The following is a 26276-nucleotide window of genomic DNA, read 5'->3' as shown; positions in this document are numbered from 1 at the left end:
TTGAATTTAAAAATTTAAAATGACTATAGTATTTATTATAATCAGGTTTTCGTAATGAAACCGTTTAGTAGTATATATTTATTATTTTTTTATATCACTAGCTATTCCCCGCGGCTTTGCTTGTACATCAATATATAAATTATTATATGCGTTAAGTTAGGATCTAATTTATCCGTTTGTTCATTTAAATCCTCACAAATTTTTGCATTTACAATACCAGTACTCGTAAGATAAAGTAAGAAGTAAAATGTAGTTTGCCCCCCCCCCTTACATATAAAACCTTAAACACATAATAGACAGTAATAACAGAGTGAAGTCAAATCCGTTAGTATCCTACAAAAAGAGTGTTTTAACGGCAAAAATTAACATTCTTACCAAAGAATCATGAGTTGAAATACGACATTATCCTTAATTAAAGACAATTTGGGGATGTTTTAAGACAAATACTCAAATTAGGTTTCATTATATTTATAAAAGAGATGTATGATTATTTTCAAGACGATAGGCAAAAAAAAAATATAATTTCTCATACAAACTTCCACTTTAGTTTAGGTTGTACGTTGATGAATCAGTCCATCAAGATATTTCTGTGTACTTCATACTTTTTTTTAATTATTTATTAAAAATAAATCATACTGTTATGCATTACTGCTTGTACCAATTCGCACAACAAAGTCTTATACTAATTATTTTACATCAAATACAAAAACGGCTTGATTGATTTGAATACTTGTTTTTAAATAATTTTAATAGATGGCGTTATAGGTGATCCATAGTTCACTAGGTCATCTAGTGCACAATACATTTTTTATTAATTAATTAACACCAGAGATGAACTCTGGCGCCATGATGATGAATTCTGTGAAACTCATCATCAGTACAATGAAGTAAGTCTACTTATGAATTGCTATTGAGCAAATTGTTAAAAAAAAACGCTGTGCAGCGGTGAGAGGAAAATATTAGAACATAAGAAAGATAAAAGAGATTCAGAAATATCTGAAGAGTGATTAAATGAAATCCTTATTCATAAAAAACTAAAATGTCTACAAACCTATTTCAACTATTACACTGTTTTCTCACTTTCTTTCAAAATAGAAATTTAGCACCAAAAAAGAAAGACAAAACGGTTCAATAGCTAAAATGGGTTATGAGAGATTTGACATTTGTATGAATAAGGGGGTTATAATGTCATCTTATATATAATAAACACTATTAGTTATAAGATTGATTTGGTTTTTACTGATATGATGTTATTAATTATTTTATTCAATATTTCAATAAATATAAAATAATTTAAGCCATGTCTGTAAGGTGTTTGATTTATTTAAGTCGCGATGTTGTGCTCTTAAATAATGTTCAGGCGCATATACGGAGTTCGATATTAAAATGGCAGAATTATTTTTTAGGCTTCTAATCCGTAATCTAATTTGTTAATTCTAATTTTAGTAGTATTGTTATGAATTGATGAGCCAGTCAATTAAGATTTTTCCCTTTATAATATAGTACAGATTATATAAACACATTACTTTTTCTAAATTACCGAAATAAAAAATAATATGTACTCCTTTTTCATACAAAATTTTAAGTTAATGTATCAAATAATTAATTTTATTCATTTATTCGTATGGTAATAAGGATTGAAGTTATTATTATGTATTATACGTAAAATACACATACCACAGGGAGATTTCGAAAACAATCATCTGCATAGAAATCTGTGGCTCTACCACCAAGCTTGTTGTATATGGATGCTTCAACTTTTAGATAGGAAATGATAATGAAATTTCTAAGTATGGAAGCATAACTCTTAAGCCCTCGGGAATCGCAACGAATGAGAGGTTTCACAGTATGTTCTGTGACAACCATGATGCTATTCATTTCTACTGCCATTTCTATTAGCCAAAATCACTATTAACACTTCGCCAAGTACGCCGTCGACTTATTTGTCATTTCAAGTTGTATAAAAAAAATACTAACGAACAAATTACCGGTTTATAATTGCCAGGATAACATTTTTATACATAATATATACATTTTTATACGTAATATATACATTTTTAATTATAAATGTAAATTTTCATATAACTTCTTAATTTTTACCGTTTATTTTTATTGAAAACATTCGGTTGGTAAGGTGAGACGTTGAATATTTGTAGGAGAATTCCAATAGTTCAATAAAACCAACGACCGTTAGTTTATTGGATACTAGCGCGCTCATCGTTCAACTTACGACCATTCTTAATTATGTGTACATATTATTATAATATTAATAATATATTATTATCATTATTATCACTGTAACCCATTAGCGTCTTACTGGTAAACAGAGGCCTCTTCTTAAGAGATAATAATTTACAACATATGTATATATCTATCTTCTTGGATTCCCTCTTCTAGAAAATACAATCTACTCATATATTGTGGTGTGGTACGCCAAGTCCCTTGAAGGGTATGCAGAGAGAATTGAGTACCAAGGACCTTTTATTCTTACATCCATTTTCATAAACAACCACATGGATATAAACTTAAGTCTTGTTCTTTTTTTGTTTGCTAATTGTTACATTATTTTACACCCAATGACATTGACAAGACATTGATGCTCCTTTCCACTTTGGGTTTGCTGAAAGAGAACTCTTTTAGAGTTAAGCTCGCCTTTGTACAGTTAGTTACCTGTATCATATTTTTATGTACTATCTGTAATAAAATAAATAAATATTTATGAATACACTGGTAATGCTTGCGGTATACCTTATGCATTGATATTTCAAAACATCATGGAATTTTAGTAAGTTAAGTTTTTTGTTTAAATTTATGATATTTTCTAATTTTAGTTAGTTAATAACATGCAGATTTATTTTACATCACCATCATCAGTTCAGCTATTCATCACCCCCTGCTATAAATTTATTCAACTTATCCTCAATTTAGTCCTTTTGTCAATTTATATTCAATTTCAGCTTAAAATAAAAATATATAAATAAAAATTTATTACAAAAATATGATTCATAAATTTGTCATGTGAACCCCAAATTAATCTTTCATGAGTGATATCTTGAATAAACTCCTTTTATAAAGATAACCAACTGCAATAAACTTGTATCTGTCTAAAATTTAATACGATCTGCCATTAGCCGCTTACAATCACGTACCGTGTTAGAAATATGTCTTATCATCAACCTACCACGATATTAATTGCAGGCATCTATTAATCAGATCACTACAAAAGGCATAATCGACAAAAAATCCTTAGGTCCAGTGCCGTAGTTCAATTATTTGTATCGCTAGAAGTACAATACGTTGTTATTAAACTTTTGTTACGTGGCTTTTTTCCGACGGCGTATCGCCGTACCTGTAGTACCTTCGCGGCGTTTACCTGTGCTCGTGAGAGAACAGAGCCACCCATAGACTTAGCTATGTATAGATATGAACTATTGAGTTTATATTCGTATTGAGACTATTGTAATGTGCATGGTAAAATCTAAATAAACTGTAATTTTTAGAGAGTCTAGGGTCAGTGGATTTTTTTCTTAAAGATAAACATCAAAAAATTTTTTTTGTAAAAGTTTATCGTAAAGTCAGTATGAAAGTTAGAATCCCCAATCTTTACTGATTTTATCTTTGATCAATTTTTTTTTAGTAAAAATTTTTAGTGACACTTGTAAAAATCTCTCTCTCTTTCTCTCTCTCTCTCTTATAAACATATTAATAGCTTCGGGTTCGCACCCTATGTAGAAGCACGCGCCTATATGATTATTTTCAATGTTTGATATGCAGAAATATTATTGCTACACGTAACATACGTGTAGCAATGATCTTGTGTAGTAACAGAAGCTTCTAGATTACTTTATATATATTTACTTATTACAAGTATAGTACTTGTTTATACACAATAATGTTCGAGATTCTTTTCCTTTAGTTAATATGTCGATTAAAACAAAAATAAAAAATACGTACCTGTTATAGTTAGTCCAAAATATGATTAGAATAAGTTTTAAGCTGAAAACGAAATTTGATCTCAATAGATGAAACTAATCTTTTACGAAATATTGTACAACATTTTTTCTTATATTATATTACAAGATATATTGTGTTTATATTCACTTTTAATAGGTTAATATATTTAAATATGGCTATGTATTTAATATTGTAATTTGGCGCCTACACATTTCCCGCCCAAACGTGACAGCCTGCCGCATCTGACCACCCTTAACGCTATGGTTGCGCCCGCGCAGTTGAGAGCCTCGCGGGGCTCTCAAACCGGGCAGGCCAGTACACGATGGAAGTTCGCGTCGGTCGGTCGTGTGTCGTGCAACGTCGCGAGTGATGTCGCAGCATGACTGCGCGTGCCTTGTTGTGGTGCCTTGTCCTCAGCGCGGTCGGAATCCTCGACGCGGCCGCGGGCCGCGGACACCGTCTACACCACGTAGCCACACGCCACAAACACTCCGAGTTCGTTAAAGGAAAAAGTAAGTGCCGCCCACGGTACTTTCGTGTGTACTCGCCGATCTGGAATCCTTCGTGTGCTTTGTGACAGACCGGATTTATACGTGGATCTTGACCAAATTATATATAATAAACACAAAAAAAATATGTCGTCTATCATATAATACTTCCCTAAAACTGTAGAAAACTCTGTACGAAGTAATCGCTGGAATAAAATAAACAAAGCTTATCTCGAATCAACAAATGTGGCCTTATATAGTTCGGAAGACTGGCCGCGGTAAACCGTAGGCCGCAGCTTGGCAACAACCCGCCAGCTCTGCTTGTACCACCGCCGTGTTCTCGAGAGAAACAATTATATCTAATTTTGTCTGTGACAATGTTTTCCGAGCGTGAAAGGGACAGAGGATTATGTCCTTTAAGATGAAAGCCTGTATCTTAAATAGCAAGGTGTACTTCTGTAGGATCATTTCAAGTTGATTGTGGTCACAGTTTCCTTTAAACACATCTAATTGAATGCTCAACACTTATATTTTGTTATCCTTATTTTAATGTGGTACTGGAAATTATTAACAAAATCTTGTAAACCGCTCTTACTGATCTGAAATTGAGTTGTTTTTCCAGCAGTTTACAGTTCATATAAGAAAACTAGTAGAATTTCAATAATATCTATTTTCCAATCAAATAAATAATTAATAACAACTTTTTAAATAACAAATTACGTTATCCTTATTTAAAAATTAAACTGCTGTTAATAAAATATGATGTAAACAAGTACCTACTCGTGAAAACAATACCATAATGTAGATTCTACGACTTCTGTGGGCTGTAAGTAACTTGTTTTGTTTGCTATCAGACTTGCTTGCCAAATAATGTTTCTTTTTTGGCACCAACATATATCCTTGAAAACTTAACAATACAGTATCTTTTAATTAGATATCTAAATAGATGTATAACTTATTCGCATCACTTACAGCGCACAAATAATAACAGACACAGATTGACGTGCATAAAAAGATATAAAAAGGGGAAATATATAAATAAAAGCAACATATTTTTTTCTTGTTTTCGTGTGTGCACCTCAGTTATACATAATTAAAGATGGAACCCCAAAAAATCGACTTCAATTGTGACAAAACTAGTTACTTTGATCTAAAAATTAAACTGCTAAGTCGATTTTGATAAAATTTCTATGAAACCAATATGTAAATATATCCTTTCAGTTAAAAAAATAATTTTCCAAATCGGTTTAAAACTGACGGAATTTTGACGTAACAGATATAAAAAAATATTATAATCTTTATTGTACATTCACATTTGAATTAAAAGAAAACAACAAGTTACAAAGAAAAACAAATAATAAAGTACACAGACTGATCATTGTGTGTTTTCTTAGCGATAGTGCCTATTAAAGGTCGACTGTTAATAAAACTAATTATATATTTATTTACAATAAGCAAATAAAGAAATTTCCTATACACAATTACACTTTTTCATTATTTGTTAACGACCGATTGTTAAATATGAATACATTGATTGTTCAAATTCATGCCGATACATTTAATAACGTGGCATATATACTTTCCGATCAGTAGAGTACTTTAGAGGGGCACTTTTTTTTTATACAACTTAGAATGGCAAACAAGCTGACGGCCCACCTGATTTAAAGTGGTAACCGTCGCCTATAGACATGAGCAGTACCATGGACATAACAGAGTATACTGTTTCGCCCATGATACCCCCCATGCGTTGTCATTCCTGAGGACTCAGATGTTATTCTTCTGTACCCTGTAAATTCACGCCATATCCCACCCTTCCAACCGAAACACAGCCATGCAAACACAACTGCTTCGCGGTTGAAACACGAATGGGACAGAGGTACCAAAGCAATCGACTTTTGAATAAAGTTTCTGGGCTCGTGTGTGATTAAAGTTCAATTCTAGATTTGGTTGCAACGGACTTTAGTAAAATCCACCTTGCTGATTAAGAATGGTTGGGTAACAAATGTGATAGAATTTTTTACAAGATTGCATGTTATTTATCCTACTATCTTTATTAATATTATAAATATGGTAGTAGATTTGTTCATTTGCTACTTCTTGGCGCCTAAATTTCTAACGTCGTGTAATGTAGTTACTCATTAATCCATTCAATTAAAGACGGAGTCGTGTGTAAAATCATATGTTTATTATGTTACTATTATAATAAACTTGTAACTAAACGATGTTTGTACGTGGGAAATCAACCTTATCATATCGGTCTTTAACTATCTACTGTTGGACATAAGCTTGGGGAATTTTGCCAGTAGTTGCCATGCTTGGCGGGCGGATTGGCAACCGCAGTTAAGCTGTGGAAATGTTTTAAGAGAGATGCTGCTACCTATCCCTCGCCCTCCCTGAGTTGCCTCTCACGAATATTACAGGAAAGGAAGGGGTGGCTTGATCTACGCCGGGACCACACGTACGTGGAAGATATTTCAGAGAAATTAATATGATCGATTTAAATAAGACAATTGGATACCGAAACCATAATTTCTAGATATTTTAACTATCTATATGTTTGTTTTGGTATCACGCAAGTACCACTGCACTAAATTGGATGCGGTTTTCACAGATATATTTCTGAAGGTTTAACTTAAAATTTGTTATATCTTGATACCCAATCGAGATGTGTTCAAATCTGGTATCCGTTAAATGTGAAAATAATTAACAGAAGTACGTCGCAATATTTATTGGTCAAACGACTCGTAACCCTAAACTTGTTTCGGCCTATTGTTAAGGAATTGAATGTTTACTATTGCCCTCAAAAGCTCCATTGTGTTTTCTTTTATATTTTCAATCAGAACTAATGTTTGTTTCAATAAATATTTACAAATTGACTGCCGACAGTTGAAAATAAAATCAATATCACGTATATTATATATTACAAGTAAACCTACTACAAAGATACCTAGCGCCATGTTGTCCCAGCATAGAATGGTCCACCCCTCTCTTTCCCATGGGTGTCCCTTAGAGGCGACTAAGGGAGAACGAGAGATGGGTAGCAGCGTCTTTCTTTAAACATCACTAAAACCCAACAACCCAAATCCCCCAATAAGGGGAGATCTAGGTTGTAGCTATGGACAATTAACGGCTTATATGATGATAATAACATATATAATAGATTATATATATACATATATATATATATATATATATATATATATATGTATATATATATATATATATTACATATAACTAATGAAAGGAACTTTTGCAGCTGCCCCGCTATAACGGTCAAGGACAGCCAAACATATCTTGGCTTAACTATAGATAGTAAGTTTAATTGGAGTAAACACATCGAAAAAATTTGTAACAAATTAAGACAATTTTTAGCTAATATAGTCATCCTTAGACACCGAATTCCCTTTAAAGTAAAACTGATGCTGTATAATTCATTGGTCGAATCTTATGTTCAATATGGGTTGTCAAGTTATGGCCGCACTTATAAAACATATTTAAATGATATTTTTAAACTTCAACGTAGAATTTTAAGAACTATTGTATCTCCCAAAATTAAGATGCAGTATTATGACGATGATACTGGTCTTTTTCGACATTGCAATATTTTACCTGTACATCTACAATTTAAATACACATTTCTTAAGGAAAACTTTTTTAGCAATAAATATTGGAACGAAATTAATCATGCTGTATATACGAGGGCGGTCGCACGGAAGCAACTTTGTACCAATAGCGCTCGCGTAAATAACTGTTATGGTGAGCGTACGGCTGACTACCTGGTTCCTCGATTTATTAATGAACTACCCACCGATGTACGAGATAATATTACTATTAGCAACATCAAGTGTAAATTAAAACGATACTTCTTGCATGGTTTTAATACAATCTAAATAATTTTAATGTATTTAGTATTAATATAAACCTACGTGGTTTCTAAATGCTAATGGAACATAAATTCTGTAACTTGTATTTTTATTGATAATAAAAAAAAAAAAAATATATATATATATATATTTTACATATAAAAGATGAAAGCGATTGACTGAATTGAGTAGCCAAAATTACTGAACAAAATAAATGAACAAAACTGTACAAAATATGAAGTTCGCATATTTATGCGAAACATTTGTTTCTTTTCCACTAATACAATAAAATAGTAACTAGACTATTATTGTTCCGGTATCATGCAAATTTTACTGCGCCAAATTGAATGCGATTTTCACAGTTGTGTTTCTGAAAGAGTAACTTAAAATCTGGGTGTATGTTTTATTTGGATACTTTATCTAGAAGTAATCTATTTATTTAGTTATCATAATTCTTTTGAAATCCACGCGTACAAAAAGCTATTTCAATATAAACGAGAACCACACCACAAAGAGACTTTAGACAAAACTCGCCTGCCTCTAGTACCTATATCTAATTGTGTTACTATCGCAAAGAATAAATAAATAAATAATTAAATTTCCATGGTTAAAGGAATTAAGCTCAAGCAAACAAAATCATATGTATGTCAAATAGATAATTAGTCAATAATCAGTAGAAAGCAATTACTTTTATCTGCCTACTACTTATATCGTGATGCATTGTAATTATTATACTAATTTAAATACCACTGTTTCTGTTTTTTTTATAGCGATGACGTATTAAGAAATTCCTTATTTCATGTGCAAAAAAATCCATCCATCATTTCGCACACTGACAGACGTTTATCTCTTTTTTTAGAACTAGATAAGGGTTTTTAAAAGAAAATAATTGTATTTTTTTAAACCACCATCGAGTTACTCTGTACATCCTAAAGGTTGATTGGTATAGAATGCCCATAGTATTAAGTCCGCCTTCTGTGCCACATTTTATTGATCAATAAAGTTTAAATATATAAATAAATAATAATAGTATTATATTAAAATTACCTATGTAAAAATATATAGTTAAATCAACGAGCTATTTATATATAATTATAATAAATAATATAAATATTATATATATATATATATATATATATATATATATATATATATATATATATATATAATATAATTGTCTACAAGCGCAAATCAAGTACACCCTACTAAAGACATCAACGTCATAGCATTTAAATTTTTCTATGTATACATAAAACCTTGATACTTCAAATCTTGATTTAAAACTGCATTTATTTATAATAATATTAGAATTTAATTAATAGTTTTATTATTTATAAATAGACTTTTATAAATAGATTTTAAAAGCATAGATATGTTAATAATAGCCGAATTATTATAACAAAAACGCCCTGAGTGACCTATGAATACACAAACAAATTATACATATTTAGCTGCAGACTTAATAAGTTTTTTATGCGTAGATATGTACACATATATATATATATATATATATATATATATATATATATATATATATATATATATATATATATATATATATATATATGTATTTACTGTCCACTGCTGGGTATAGCTCTTCCTATTGGGGGTTTTGCCAATATTTGCTACGCTTGGCAGACGAGTTTGTTACAATCGTCAAGCCTTATTGATTCTCTAAGAGGGGCACTGCTGTCCATCCCTCGACCATATGGAGGAGGCCTACGTTCAGCAGTGGATAGTTAATGGCTAATACAACAATATGAACATATCTAGGACACAAAGTAATAAAGAATAATTAAGGATATAATGTTCCTATAATAATATAGTCTAGATTCATATACTATGTATTAATATACAATATATAATGTAAATTGATCAGGAAATTATTCAGTAAACATGTATAATTTATAATAGATACGTGTATTACACAAGGAAAACCGGTTTTGTAGCAATGGGCATATAAATATATGTAATTGCGAACCGGTAAAGTACATACTGATGTCCAACCAAACGGCGTGACATTTGAAGATTATAAAATCTAAACTGTACAATGTTATAAGGAGGATAGATTCTTTTTGTTTATAATGGATAAACTTAAAAATATTAAACCGATTTCAATTATTCTTTTAACTATAGATATCTACATTGTTTATTTATAGAATCGTATAGTTCTTATATATACGACAATTACAGATATGCGCACAACATTAAAAGTACTATAATAAAGTCTAACAGTATACTCTGTTATATCCATGGTACTGCTCATGTCTATAGGCGACGGTTATCACTTTGCATCAGGTGGGCCGTCAGCTTGTTTGTCGTTCTAAGATGCATAAAAAAATATCCTATATTATTATAACAGTATAAAAACATAAAGGTTACATTTCTATGCATTATGAATAAGTCTTATTAAGATATTTAGATCGTATACGTATTTACGTTTACCCCATCCTTTCCTGTGGGTGTCGTAAGAGACGATTAAGGAATTTAATGAGCGAGGTATAAGAAGCAGCATCACTCTTAAAACAATACCAAAGCCTAACTATGGTTGTCAACCCGCCTGCCTGCGTGTGCTTAGCGTAGCTTGGCCTAGCTGCCAAGTACTGACACAACCCTCTAATTGAGAGAGGCCTATGTTCAGCAGTGGAGAGTTGACAGTTGACATGATGAAGATGATACGTATTTAGTTGAAGAATTTTAGTTTTAAAGTTGTGTATAGAATCATTGAATCTATCGAGAGCTGGCAACATCCTTTTGTAAATAGTTTCCTGCGAGATTTATGAGCTTTGACTAAGCTATTTTGTTGATAAACAAACATTGACCAATATATATTTACAGTCCATTTTTCCATGAAGTATTTTATGCAAAAACTGTCTAATTTTAATATTAGAATTTTTAAGGTGAAATTTATAAAATAAAATGGTTTAATATTATAATTCAATAAATGCCTACCTGTATATTCGTGAAAACTAAAACCTCTTACAAACCTATTTTAAGTAAGAAACTGTTTAGTCTCTTTCAAATTGGAAATAAAGCGCAAAAAAAAGACACAAAACTTCAATAGTTAAAATAAGTTTATAACACATTTAACGATTGTATGAATAAAGAGAGTAGTATTAAGATATTTTAATTTAAAATCTAATTTAACATATGCTGTATTTGACTTTTCAAACATCAAGCGAAACTAGTACTTCATAAAATAAATAGTTTTCCTTTGACTTCATCCACATGATTGGATTATGTCCACTGACCGGGATAAAAGTAATCTGTGTCCATCCAATATAGTATTATTTATTAAGTACTAGGAAGTAACAAACAAAAAATTTTTTTTAAAGTATAAAGGATAGAAGCAAATCTATATAACCCTGTCAACTTATAAGGGACTTGAAGAAGAGTTAATACTTCCTCGATATAAATCACCACAAGTCATTTGCACATAACTTATGACTCTATCATGATTCAATCTGGTTATTAAAATTGTTTGAGTGTTAAATTAAATAATTGGTGACAAAGTGGGATAACTCTTTTTTCATCTAAAAAAATGTTATTCACGAAAAAACCAGTATTATTGGTATCAACTTAGTACAATATTTATAAAATCTATCATCATTTAAGCCCTTAACTGTCCCTGCTGAACATAAGCCTTCCCCATAAGGGGAGTTTTACCAGTAGTTGCCACGCTTAGTAGGCGAATTGGCAACTGGAGTTAGGTTTTAGTGATATTCTAAGAGGGACGCTGCTGCCCATCCCTCGATCATTAAGTTCTCTTAGTTACCTCTTACGACACCAACGAAAAAGGAATGGGTGGCCTACATACCGTGACTATACCGCAATTACTGCATATACAAAGCACTTATGTATAATTTTTGATACAGAAGTGGGTTAGGATACACGTCTGTTATGAATTTCATAAATTTCCTTTCACTCGTTTATGCGTGATTCAGTTATAAACACTCAAACGTGTTCACAAACTTTCCAAATTTACAGTACTAGTGGTATTTTCTTTCACTCACTTTTCAACTGAAAAATGAGAACTTTTGAGAGAAACTAATTTCAACATTGAAATCAAGTTCAATTTTATAATTGAAATAGTTAAAAAAAATTGCGAAAACAACGCTTAATAACACTGCATAATCTCTGATTTCAATGTCGGTTAAAACATTTGTTATTTATGAATTTATCCATACATCGTAGACACAAAATATCTACGTTGGATAAGAATTTAAAATTATAAGAGTGTGTTTCAGATAAAAAAGAAACTGAATATTTTTACACTTAGAAAAGCCATATTATATACCTATACTTATACCCATACCTATTCTTATGTGTATTGCATACATATACATCATTCATATATTACATTGAATTATGTATAGATATCTTTAAGGGGTCAGGTTCATAGTAGGAAGTTATAAATAAATTCTTATATGTACGGTGAAAACACTACTTGTTCTTTAATTTTTGAACGCATCTTTGTTTCGTTTTAAAGAACATTCATTGTTTGCCGTAAATTTCAATCTTTAATGCTCTATATATTAGTACGTGCATCGAGTTTAAAGAAGAATCTTTTTTATATACAAATTTAAATGCCAAACAAGTTAACGGCCATCTGATAGATTGTGGTAATGGTTGTTTTTAAACATGAACAATTAAGGGTCCCGAATGGGTCTCGAAACTAGTCGAACTTTCTCGATTTAATTACACCTAAGTTAAACCGGTCGTTGTTACATTGAAACTCTATGGACATCATGGAATTTTCTATGACATTCTTCTCACATGTTCCCGTTTTTGATGACGAAGGAAGTAGGTTATAGCACTCTATAGTTTAATTTCGGACTTTTATACCTTTTAAAAACCAAAACACCATCATGGAAGTACAACTGTTTGTTAAATAATGAACGGGTAGAGTTACATAGATATTTCTATCTCACTATTTAAGTCTCCCTTCGTTCCTTAATTTTTTCTATGCTTCTATCTAAAGACATAAGTAAGTCGTACGAAAAAAAAATTCTAGATATATTAAACCTGAAAAAAGGAGCAACTTTTTTTACAATCATATATGCACGTTAATTCATACCTTTGCCGTCACATAGAATAAAGGATTATTATTATTTTAGGTCAATCAAATCTTTGATAGATTAAAATAAGGTAGACCTTATTTTTTTATTACAAATTTGAGATTTTTCTACTCCTACTTTCATTTGTTTTAAGTAATCTCTACTAATATTATAGAGAGAAAAGATTTGAATGTTTATTTGTAATGAATAAACTCAATAACTACTCAACCGATTTTAAAAATTCTTTCTCTTATAGAAAGCTACATTATCTGCGAATAACATAGGATGTATACTATTATTAAAAATTCTAAATAGTTTTAAATATTTCGCAATTAATATGAGTATAGTAACAAATGTTTACAAACTCATGATTTACTTTCTTATTTAATCTATTACCATCAAACCTAGACATAGATGTCATTGACACTTGAGAAGTGATAACAATTTATTGATAGTAAAATGGATTTAGTTACATTCTTGAAGCTAGCATATTGATCTTGAAATTATTCTTGGCTTAAACGCAGACAATTTATGTGTTTAATTTTATTTACTAAAAGCTATTCAATGTTCCCAATAAATAAATAAGTAGCTAATAATGTGCTAATAAAACTAACGTTTTATGTTATGATTGTATTGTTTATCAAATATCAAGCTCAATAATACCTCTATCATAGTTTTATTAATATCGCACGTATAAAAAAATTTACTCAAACTTAGAATGCAGAGTTCAATATTCAATTTAAATGAATGTAACGTATTAATACTTATATTGCATCTCACAATACATAGTTATTACTAAATAATTTAAAAAATAAATAATATATAAAAATTAACAGAGAATAGCAATTATAGGTATTTACAAACTCGCGAAAACTAATAGAAAGAAGTTCATTCTTTTCTTTTTTCAGCAACATAGTTTTGGTTTCTCAGAATCAATTTACCCATTATCGGCAGATAAAGAACCACTGTGTTTGCTGGTCATATTTAAAAATATTTTGCGGGTGATTGGTGTAATCAGATACGAGGTCAAGGCTTCTCGCATTTATGTATAACATACAGTGAATACTGTATAATATTGTCACGAATTTATACGACAAATGTCAATAGTATATTTAGTTAGGTATACAGATATGTGTCTGTCCGTGGCTCTGTTTGATAGCCAAAAACCAGCTGTTGCTTCATTATCAACCAAATAATTGACGATTGACACCACAAAAAATGTTATCTACCTAATTTTTGAAATTCATTTTTGCGGTAGGATAGCTAGAAATATCCGAGCGCTAAATGTTTGTACGTTGTTATAAACATGTCTTGCTTCATTTTTTTAATCTCATCCTATATCATACATGTTTATTGGTTCTAAAAGACTCTTCACTTCACCCTTAATCTGTATTTATCATATTTGATCATATAAACTTTAGGACTACATATCAAAATTAGTTTGTGTATAATTAGGTACATTGTTTTATAATTTAAATTTAAATTACCAGAGGGAGACTTTGTACAAAAGTCGATTTCTTGGGTACTCTGTCCCATTCGTGTTTCAACCGTAAAGCAGTTATGTTTGCATGGCTGTGTTTCGGTTTGAAGGATGGAATATGGCGTAAATTTACTGGGTACAGAGGAATAACACCTGAGTCCTCAGGAATGGCAACGCATCAGGGGTTTCATGAGCGAGACAATATACTCTGTTATGTCCAAAGTACTACTCATGTCTATAGGCAACGGTTACTATTTTCAATCATGTGGGCCGTCAGCTAGTTTGCCATTCTAAATTGTATAAAAAAAAAATTGTTGCCTAAGTTTAAACCTTATTCCTACTGTTACCCCCTTTTCAATAGATGTTATTAACGTTAAATTAAGTTTGTTACTACCGCTTATCTAATTATTTTGAAAATATACTTGGAATATTGACAATGCCCATTTTTTATACCGGCCAATCAAAGTCGCGCGGACGATATCTAGCACAAATAGTTAAATATTTACTCTTTATTTTTAATGAAATACTCTTAAGAGATAGTTACAATTTAGTTATTTCACTTTTATGGAAAAATCAGGTTCGAATTCCGAACCTGCATCCCGCAATCCCGCACGGCCCACTGCAACTAAACAAAAACTTGCACGTCCAAGGCTGCATTTCTTCTTTCCTTATAAAATGAAACGCTGCCCAGTGTGGCGTGTTACGAAACACAATGACGGAACGTAGTGAAAGGTCGAGTTACCAGAATGAAATGGTGGACGGAGCAAACTGGTTCCAGTGCTTCAGAATGCAAGTAACTGGATAAAAACATAGCTCAAGACAAACCAGTCGCAAGATTTGCTGCGTACGCCTAGTGACGCTCGAATCTACAACCTCTCGCTGTTTCTGATGTCTCGAAAATCCCCAATCGCATCCTTACTAACGCGAATTGCCTTATAACAACACCGAACCGGTCTTAATGTCAGATCATAAGCGGAATAAGGCCGCGTACTTACAATGTACCTATAGCCCGAGGTTTTATTACTGAACAGCATTATAAATTAAACAAGTTTTCACTCCGCTACAAACATTATTACGTACAAACAATTTTATATCAGTTCGGAATCAGTCATCAAAACGAGCGAGGCAGTGAGCGCGACATCCACACTTCAATCCTATCGTCTATGCCATCGGTAACACAACTGGGTCGACCGGACACCAGATTTCTACTACCCACACTGTAAACGACCAAATTCAATGGTTGTAAATCACAAACCAGCTTCGTCCTATCCAACGACGTCTAAAATCGGTTGCTTGTGCGTGGGTGGTATACCAGCTATATTCCGTCCACCGCGTTTGACAGACAGTTGGACTGCGATGTTGCGCTATTCAAATCGGTCGGTTAATATCACATACGGATGGCAATTTTCGAAAGTTCCATGAACTTTGGTTTAGTTGTGTACTTGTTTAATTATTATCTTGGTCCAAAAATGTATATTGTAGACAATATAAAATTATTAGTATTAGTTGTGTACCAAAGCTGATCAGTTTTTCTTTAAGTAACTTATTTTACTTTGAATACTAAACCAATATGAACTTAAACTAATGACATTTCAAACATCATTTTCTGAACTACGAGTGGAAACATATCGTATGGCAGTAACACTATACTTCTATGTACATAACTGATAAAAACCAGTCTATTATTTATTTGGGCAGGTAAATTTTACCTCAGTTCTTAAATACCATACAACATTTCTATAGAGACAACTCACAAAAACTACGCTTTGTTGGACACACAGGGGATTAAGTTACAAAACAATTTGAATCATCAAACTTAAGATGTAGAGTTCAAATTTCAACTTCAATATAGCTGTCTACTTATCTAGCATCCCTAAATTTACTTATCTCTATAATACTTTAAAATCTAACACTTAAAATTTTTAAAGTAGTGGTAGATACATAAAATTAAGTAAAACGAAAACAAATAAGTACATATTGCAACGCAAGTAGATATAAAGCTGAAGCATCATATATATATATATATATATATGGTTACCAATTCACTTCGTGATATTATATATTCATTTCTTTTAATAATGATAGAATAGTTATCCCGCCTGCACTATCCGTAGACTCTGGGAGTTAGGATGATAAATGAGGATGAAAGCAGGTCACTTGGATCATCGTAACGAATTCATCTAGGATTAAACCACTATAGTTTCCAGGGGAACTATATCGATATATATATTAACCTGACATATGTTACTAGAAATAGAGTAGCTACACACAGTTACTAACAATACCCTCTGTTCTTTCTTATTATGCTGTTATCCCAAGAAATAAAACAAATAAAATAACTAATTAACTATTCTTGTCATTGAGTGCCTAGTTGACTTCTATGAACTTGCTCAGGTGCTGTTTTATTTATTTGTACCATTAACTTACATGCATTCGTTATTGTTTCGTAGGATTCAAAACATAGAATTTCATTGAAAGTTCTAAATCCATTTAACATCTTACAAGAAAACAATTGCATGCTTATAGGTATTTTTATTCTACATGTTATATAAAAATATATACATTAAAGTAATAACAAAACGGTATTATTGTACCTTGAAAACGAGCTGATCAACGGTACAATTGTTTTGGCAAAATTATAGCATGTTACTTACTTTAAAGTACATCACTGTTTCTATTCTGCATATAGTTCCACTCTGAGCTAGCAAATCGGCATTGTAAGTCAGTTTCCTAGTTTAATCACAAATAGCGGTGTTACGTGTGTCATAGTAGAGGGAACAGGCTTTTGTGCCCGCCCACACGGCACCGCCTCTTCGTTAAACGCGCTCTGTACCAACATGTCGATATGTCGATCGTTCGACCTACAAATACTTTGTTTTTACTAACAAGATGATTTGAATCAACTAACTACTTTTAATAGATGACATAACCAACGTATAACTTTGGTTCTATGTTCTATTAAATCATAGAAAAAAATACACCAATGTTATGTTACGTCAATTCGTAGTTAAATGTCAGTAAATAACAACGTTTAGATATCTCCTTCTATGACATACTTTATATTGTATCATGTATAGTACACACTAAAAATCATTCAAATATTTGTAATACGCAATAGTTATGTATTTTTTGTGACTTGCACTAATATGTCTGTATTTACCACTACTATAATATGTAAGATTAAAAGATTTCTGTCTGAAATAAAATACGAAAATCCTTATTGACTATTGAAAATAAATATTTATTTGTTTTTTTTTTCTTCTTTTTCAGTATGCATCGGCACGAATGGTCGGATGTCGGTGCCATCGAATCGCGAAACCCATTACCGGAATCTTCGCGATCGCTTCACGAATTGTACCTACGTCGACGGCAACCTCGAGCTGACATGGCTGCAAAACGACACTATGGACCTGTCATTCCTCAAGTATATAAGAGAAGTCACAGGATATGTTCTCATATCGCATGTACATGTCCGGCAGATTATTCTCCCTCAACTGCAAATCATTCGCGGCAGAACTCTATTCAAATTAAACGTGAGAGACGAAGAGTTCGCCCTCATAGTTACCATGTCCTCAGCTTTCACTCTCGAATTGCCGGTACTACGTGACGTCCTCCGCGGCAGCGTCGGCATCTACAACAATTACAATCTCTGCCACGTGAAGACTATAAACTGGGAGGAAATTATAACAGGCGTTAACGCAACATACGTGTATGTTTACAACTTCCAGACGCCGGAAAGGAAATGTCCGCGATGTGACCCCAGCTGTGTAGAGGGATGTTGGGGCGAAGGTCCCGAAAATTGTCAAAAATTCTCGAAAACAAATTGCAGTCCCCAATGTGCTCAAGGTCGATGTTTCGGCCCAAATCCCCGAGACTGCTGCAATACATTTTGTGCTGGTGGCTGCACAGGCCCGCTGCCAACTCAATGTCTCGCCTGTCGAAACTTTTATGATGAAGGCACTTGTTCCCAAGAATGTCCACCTATGCAAATATATAATCCTACCACTTATTCTTGGGAACCAAATCCCGATGGCAAGTATGCTTATGGTGCAACTTGTGTCCGCAATTGCCCTGAACATTTATTGAAAGATAATGGTGCCTGTGTAAGAAGCTGTCCGCCAAATAAAACTGCTGTGAACGGTGAATGCAAACCGTGTAATGTTACTTGTCCAAAAACTTGCCACGCAGAAAAACCAATTCACTCGGGAAATATCGATAGTTTTAAAGATTGTACCATAATTGACGGGTCCATAGAAATTTTGGAAATGACGTTCACTGGATTTCAGCATGTCAATCCTGACTTTTCTTTTGGTGAAAGATATCAAAAAATGCATCCTGATAAACTTGAAGTATTCAGCACTGTCCGCGAGGTCACAGGATACTTAAATGTTCAGGCCATTCATCCTAATTTCACAAGCCTCTCATACTTCCGTAATTTGGAAGTAATAGGAGGACGTCAAGTAGTCGAAAATCTATTCGCATCCTTATATATAGTAAAAACTTCACTGAAGTCTTTGGGCTTGAAATCTCTAAAGAAAGTAAATTCTGGTGCAATAGCCATTATGGAAAACAAAGATTTATGTTTTGCTGACAAAATAGCCTGGAACAGGCTAGTGAAATCCAAGGATCATAAACAAATTATACAGAATAATGGCGTCCCGAAGACTTGTGGTGAGTTTGCTAAGCGATATATTTTAATGAGGATCCTCATAGTTATAAGTAATTTAAGTTTTGCTAATGCGATCCTTAATTTTCGTGACATTTTCATATACTTTAAAAATATTGTTTTTTGCAAGCGAATGTATAATAAATTTATTATCACACATGTGTACTAACCTAACTAACAAACTACATAAGCTGAGCCCTGCATAAGTCTCAAAAATCTATATAGTATGTAAACATAGTGTCATTTTCACAATAAAGTTATTGTAATTTAGCAAAATATTTTCTTATGTATAAAAATATACACAAATGATACTATACAAACTCTTAGATTCTAGAGACTGCGAAATCCTGTAAAAATATATTTGTTCTTAACCAATGTCTATTCAACAGCCAACCTGGTGTGTGACCCACAATGTTCGAAGGATGGATGCTGGGGTCCTGGGGCGGATCAATGTCTTTCTTGCGAAAACTTCAAATATGGGGAGATGTGCATAAAAAATTGCAGTGTAATACCAGGGTAAGTAAATTGCAGTCAATATCCACTGTAATTGTGTCCGAACAAAAATATTTTTTGAGCATTAACATGTCTACTATACAATTGTAATCATCATCAGTCCTTAATTGTCCACTTCTGAACATAAGCCTTCTTTGGGAGTTTTACCAGTAGTTGCTATGCTTGGCAGGCGGATTGGTAACCGCAGTTAGGCTTTGAAGATGTTTAAAAAAGAACGCTGCTGCCCATCCCTCGCCCTCCATTAGTTGTCTCTTACGACACCCACGAGAAAGGAGGAGATGGCCTATTCTATTTCCTGACCATACAACGACATACAATTGTTATAATTAACACTAATATGTTAAGTTTGACATTTATAACAGCTGGATTAAATCATAAAAGTTAACTTCTCAGATTAAGGACTAAATTTATTACTTAAGGTGGTTGATCACTAAATAAAATTTAACACGCATTTTTAGCTGGAATTACAATCGAGACTCGTGATTTTTGTTAACTTATTTGTAATTAAAGATATTTTGAGATAAAATTTCAAAATTAATTCATTCAGGAAAAGATCGCGTATTATTCATCTAGTATTTCTTTTCTAATTTTGTGTAATGACCTTAATTTTAGATAGGCAACAATATAAATACATTACACGTCAAAGTCTGCTGGCAACCTCTGTCAAATCTGACAAACTTATCACTCTTTCTGGTTTGACAACTGATATATTGACCACGTTTGTCCTACATAAGTTCAAATCAAAATTTAACGTACACATTAACTGTGCTTAATATTTGACAATAAGTTCTATCTTTTATTAATTACAGATTGTATAAAGCTGGTCTGAATACTTGTGAAGAATGCGATCCAGAATGTCTCGATGGCTGTACTGGTCCAAGCCGAGCTAACTGCACTGTTTGTAAACATGTACGTGATGGTCCATACTGTGTCAGTGAATGCCCTGAATCAAGATACCCTTCTGAGAATGGCACCTGTCTTCCTTGTCATGCTAATTGCTACAATGGCTGCACAGGCCCAGCAAATACTGTTGGCGCAGGTGGTTGCAATTATTGCAAGAAAGCTATCATCAGTGTAGAAGCCACTGTAGAACGCTGTCTTAAAGAAAACGAACATTGTCCTGATGGATATTACAATGAATGGGTCGGCAACGTAAAGCCACTCGATGAACAAGTTAATATCGGCTGCCGGAAATGTCATCCTCTCTGCCTACACTGTACAGGTTTTGGAATTCATTCCCAAGTATGTGTAGTGTGTAAAGGCTACAAACGTGGAGATCAGTGCGAGGAGGAATGTCCTATTGACCATTTTACTGACGAAATTGGCCGTACGTGTACCCCATGTCATCCAGAATGTCGGGGCTGTACAGGACCATCCTCGACCGATTGTATAAAATGCCAAAATCTCAAAATATTCCTGAAGGATAATAATTCTGTCGATGCTACCATGCCTACATTTAACTGCACCGATGTCTGTCCGGATAACATTCCACATAAAATATACTTCGATGAGCTATTACAAAATCCAATTGACGAACCATATTGCTCAGAATTTGCTAATGATCTTCCGTCGATGGCAACAGCAAAGACCCCAACCGTTCAAGTAATTTCTTTAGTGATGATCTTCTTACTATTGATAATTGTAGGAATCATTGGGTATATTTGCAGACAAAAAGCAAATGCCAAAAAAGAAGCAGTTAAAATGACTATGGTACTAACAGGTTGTGAAGATAACGAACCACTTCGGCCAACTAATGTTAAACCAAATTTAGCTAAGTTACGCATTGTTAAAGAAGGCGAACTCCGGAGAGGAGGAATGTTGGGATTCGGTGCGTTCGGAAAAGTATACAAGGGTGTATGGGTTCCTGAAGGTGAAAATGTTAAAATTCCAGTTGCTATTAAAGTACTCAAAGAAGGCACAGGCGCCAATACGAGTAAAGAATTTCTAGAAGAAGCATACATAATGGCTAGTGTGGAGCATCCAAATTTACTTCAATTGTTGGCTGTTTGCATGACTAATCAAATGATGCTGATCACTCAACTAATGCCATTAGGCTGCTTGCTTGATTATGTTAGAACGCATAAAGAGAAAATTGGATCTAAAGCGTTCTTGAATTGGTGCACGCAAATAGCACGCGGCATGGCGTACTTGGAAGAAAAAAGATTAGTGCATAGAGACCTAGCTGCACGAAATGTCTTAGTACAAACACCGAACTGTGTTAAAATAACAGATTTCGGATTAGCCAAACTCTTAGATATAAATGAAGATGAGTACAAAGCAGCTGGAGGCAAAATGCCTATTAAATGGTTAGCATTAGAGTGTATACAACATAGAATATTCACACACAAGAGTGACGTGTGGGCATTTGGAGTGACTATTTGGGAAATTTTGAGCTATGGTGCTCGACCATACGAAAATATTTCTGCCAGAAATGTTCCAGAGCTTATTGAGAACGGATTAAAACTCCCTCAACCTAGTATATGCACTTTGGATATTTACTGCATTATGGTTTCATGTTGGATGTTGGATGCAGACAGTAGACCAACATTCAAAGAACTGGCAGATACTTTTGCTGATATGGCGAGAGATCCTGGGAGATATCTTGTGATACCTGGGGATAAGTTCATGCGTCTACCATCCTATTCAACTCAGGTAATAAATATCTTTATTAATATATAAAGGTACGGTTTCGAATATCACCCGTTTCAAAATTCTTTCTAGCTCTCTATATAAGTATCGTATTTTATAACATTTCTATATTTTTAAAAGGTTTTTGTGTGCACTAATTCTTGGATTTAAGAAAAGCAATTATATACACAACTTCTAGATCAAGATGAAATAAACACCAGGATTTAATTTTGACCTTAAGAAAAACTGTGAAACTCGAATCATATTAATTGCAGTAGTTTTTACGTAATTCCGAAACAAATAGAACAGAGAAACTGGCAGACAAAATAAAAAAAATATTTTTTTTCTCATTTTTCTTAAATATCTTCTAAGTACAGATATCGTCTAATTAATATAATCTAATTACTAAGATTAATAGTTTCTAATACCATCTTTACATTTCAGGATGAAAAGGAACTGATAAGAAACCTTTCATCAGCTATGGAAGGGACAGAATCACTGGTTGAAGCTGACGAGTATCTACAACCTAAATTCAAGACTGTAACCGGTACAGCAACATCCAATTCAGCAATGAGCGCAGGAGCGGAAACCCAAACCACTTCATTGAAGCCCTGTACATCATCATCTTGGGCTAATAATGTCACAAACCCTGAATGCGTTACTTCCGATGGTGGTACCATAATACAGGGCTTCAGTAAACCCGAAATTTGGGATCAAGAACTCCTAAGGTATAATCATCAAATAAATCCAGATGGTAGTGAGCTTCGACACTACTACAACAATGGAGTATGTGCTTCTGAAAGCTCCAGTTCAAGATATTGTAGCGATCCTATGAAAGCGAGAACAGAAGGCTCTGAAAATAATTTCGACAGCATGTCGAAAACTAAAGAAGCACAAGTCGGAAATCTTAAGCTAAACTTGCCACTGGACGAGGACGACTATCTAATGCCATCACCACAGCAAAATGAAAATGCGTCGGCTTACATGGATTTAATAGGAGAAGGCGGTGAGGGTCAGGAGGTGAAAGATGTACATTACACTAGTTTCGTGGGACCAAAACGGTGTGTGGATAACCCAGAGTACTTGATGTCAGACGAAAGTGTGCCGCCACAAACACTAGGTATTCCGACCGAACCGTTGCCGCTTGAATCGCTGTGCGTGAGCGAGGGCAGCGGGAGTGAAAGCACACCGCAACCTGGCACCAGCAAGTACCTGCCTCAGAAGTCTGTGGAAGAGGAGTCAATGTCCGATCACGAGTACTATAATGATTTGCAGCGCGAGCTACAGCCGCTACGTAGGAACGAAACCACAGTGTGAGTGTTAACTTGTCACCATGTGATAAATTACAACGTATAGACTGATCTCTCACTAAATGACTGTTATATACTTAAGAGTGCGCACGCGCGCCTTTCGTGCCATTGAAGTGATGGCTAGTGTTAGCTTGTTGATTAAACTTCAACTAAAAATTTTATATTAGTTATAAAAAACGATTTTGTTATTTTTTTCTACTTAAAATTTTGTAAAAGAATGTTACGACCTGGTAATTTGTAAAAATATTTTAATTTTTATTAGTTGCTCGGAGGTTGCACATAACAAATTATAAGTTATTTATTAATTTAGTTTAAGGATGGCTATGTTTACGTTTTTCGTATGCTGTGGCATTAAGTGGCTAAGCAAGTGTTATTTTAACTTTAAAACTGTGATAATTAGATTAATTACAATACAATGGGACAGTGATATAAAAAAAGGCCAAGTCGTGCCCTCATTGTTGAAAATTTATGGGAATACGTACATTTTTCGTTCGTGTTGTCAAATTCCATTTTTGACTGATATTCCATCATCAATATGTAATATCTTGAAAACTGCACATGTATACTTTTTACAAACGAACAGTATATTTTTACATTATTTATTATTGTGTTTAATATAAATCATGTACCTACGTTTACATCACTAAACTATTATTTCTGTAAAGCTTTGATTAATTCCGAATTTGTGTAATCTTGCCAATCTAGTGACCAGGTCGGCGCATGGCGGGCTACGCACTTGTTCCGATGACTTGCCTATAACATACTGACATCTAATCAGCAGTCCTATGTATCATAGTTATTGTACATATTTGTTTATAGAAGAATTTATGTAAAACATTATGTGAAAGCAAACGATAAAAGACATTAGTATTTTGTAATATTCTTTGGAGCTGTCAGTCCGCACAAAGCAAGCTCAACGGTTCCCAACTTAATGCAACATTTATATTATATAAAAGTGTATGTACTTTAGTTAGATAAGTGTTAATTTTATTAGACCAAACCCATTTGCCATGTAACATGTAAATATCTTTTATTTTTATTAATATGCATTTGTAAATAAAACATTATTGTAATACAATAAAATGTAGTAATAACTATTGACAAATGAAATACCATAGTATATTTGTTTTATATATATAGTTATTTGAATTACTGTGTCGTCCGTGCTGATAATATATAAAATCTATTGTGCCATTAATTACGAGATAGGATAACATTTAAAATGAAACAAAGTAGATATACATGAATATTATAATGTAATAAGTGCTTACATACCTATTGGTATATTTATATATATCACAATTCAAAAATTTTGTAAACACTATAAAATGCAATATTTTTGACGCTGTCCTTGATTATACAGTTGTATTTATATGTAGGATTATATATTCGTTTATTGTGACTACGTAAACATATTGAACATCACATTTTATAAATTTCAATATAAATGTATATGAATTGTATGGTTGAAATCATTTGTCTGTAAATAGATATCGCATCAATTGCAGCGATGCGTATGTAGGTACTTGTACCTTGATAAATGAATATTAAATAAAAGAGACGTTTTTAATTTATGATCCTTGTCCTTTAAATCCCATCCGAGATAATCACAATTGTATGTATTTAGTAAATTTACCAAATAGCTTTGATGTTTCGAGCAACTTTAAAAAAGGAAGATGTTTCCAAATCGGTTGAATCTATAATCAGAAGTGAGGGATGATAGGGGAGGATGAAACTAACTCAGTTAACCCATCGTGTCGAATTAACCAACATAGTTTCTAAAAGAAACCGCATAAAGGTTAACCTGACAGGAGGTATACTGCTAGCAATGGATTCCTATTCCTAAAATCCATTTCTGCCTAAAGGGAAAATACGTCATGGTATCTCAATTATTCCTCATTACTCATACTACATACTATTTCTCAATTATCCTGTGTAACCTCATTTGATTTTAGGTTTTACTTTTAACAACTAATATTTTATAACAATTAGGTATATATGTCCCTAAAAATAATTATAAAATGTTTGTTACATTTTTGTCGATACAGTAATAGCGACATTTGTTACACAGTTTCTTTCTGTATTTATATTTTCTTACCATGTTATAATAGTAATACAGCGCCATCTAGTTACTTATAGCAAAACTTTAACATATATACATGCTTAAAACTGAACTAAACAATCGATGTCAAATCTTTGTCTCTAATAGAGATGGCAGTACATACAGCTTAATTTTTTAAGCAACTTAAAAAAAGCGGAGGTTTTTAAGTCGGTTGTATTTTTTTTACTTGTTACCTCGCAACTCCGTCATGGAGAA

General features: G+C 32.9%; 1 protein-coding gene across 2 annotated transcripts in view; it reads left to right on the top strand.

Annotated features, from left to right (window-relative positions):
* LOC113521232 (epidermal growth factor receptor) overlaps positions 1-25516 on the top strand; it is a 168114-nt gene extending 142598 nt beyond the window's left edge. The window contains exons 1-5 of one of the 2 annotated variants that reach the window (XM_026906704.3): positions 4260-4466; positions 18113-19513; positions 19898-20024; positions 20831-22673; positions 23094-25516. In XM_026906704.3, the coding sequence (XP_026762505.2) occupies positions 4334-4466; positions 18113-19513; positions 19898-20024; positions 20831-22673; positions 23094-23966 (4377 nt within the window). In that variant the 5' untranslated portion in view covers positions 4260-4333 and the 3' untranslated portion in view covers positions 23967-25516. Of the gene's footprint in view, positions 1-4259; positions 4467-18112; positions 19514-19897; positions 20025-20830; positions 22674-23093 lie in introns of those variants that run through there. The other variant, XM_026906714.3, reaches the window with a different exon arrangement.
* Positions 25517-26276: the final 760 nt, after the last annotated feature.

This window comes from Galleria mellonella, unplaced genomic scaffold, assembly GCF_026898425.1.
Source record: "Galleria mellonella isolate WM207_F2 unplaced genomic scaffold, CSIRO_AGI_GalMel_v1 utg28, whole genome shotgun sequence".
In the NCBI taxonomy this organism is placed as follows: Eukaryota; Metazoa; Arthropoda; class Insecta; order Lepidoptera; family Pyralidae; genus Galleria; species Galleria mellonella.
This window is presented reverse-complemented; position numbering and strand designations above follow the sequence as displayed.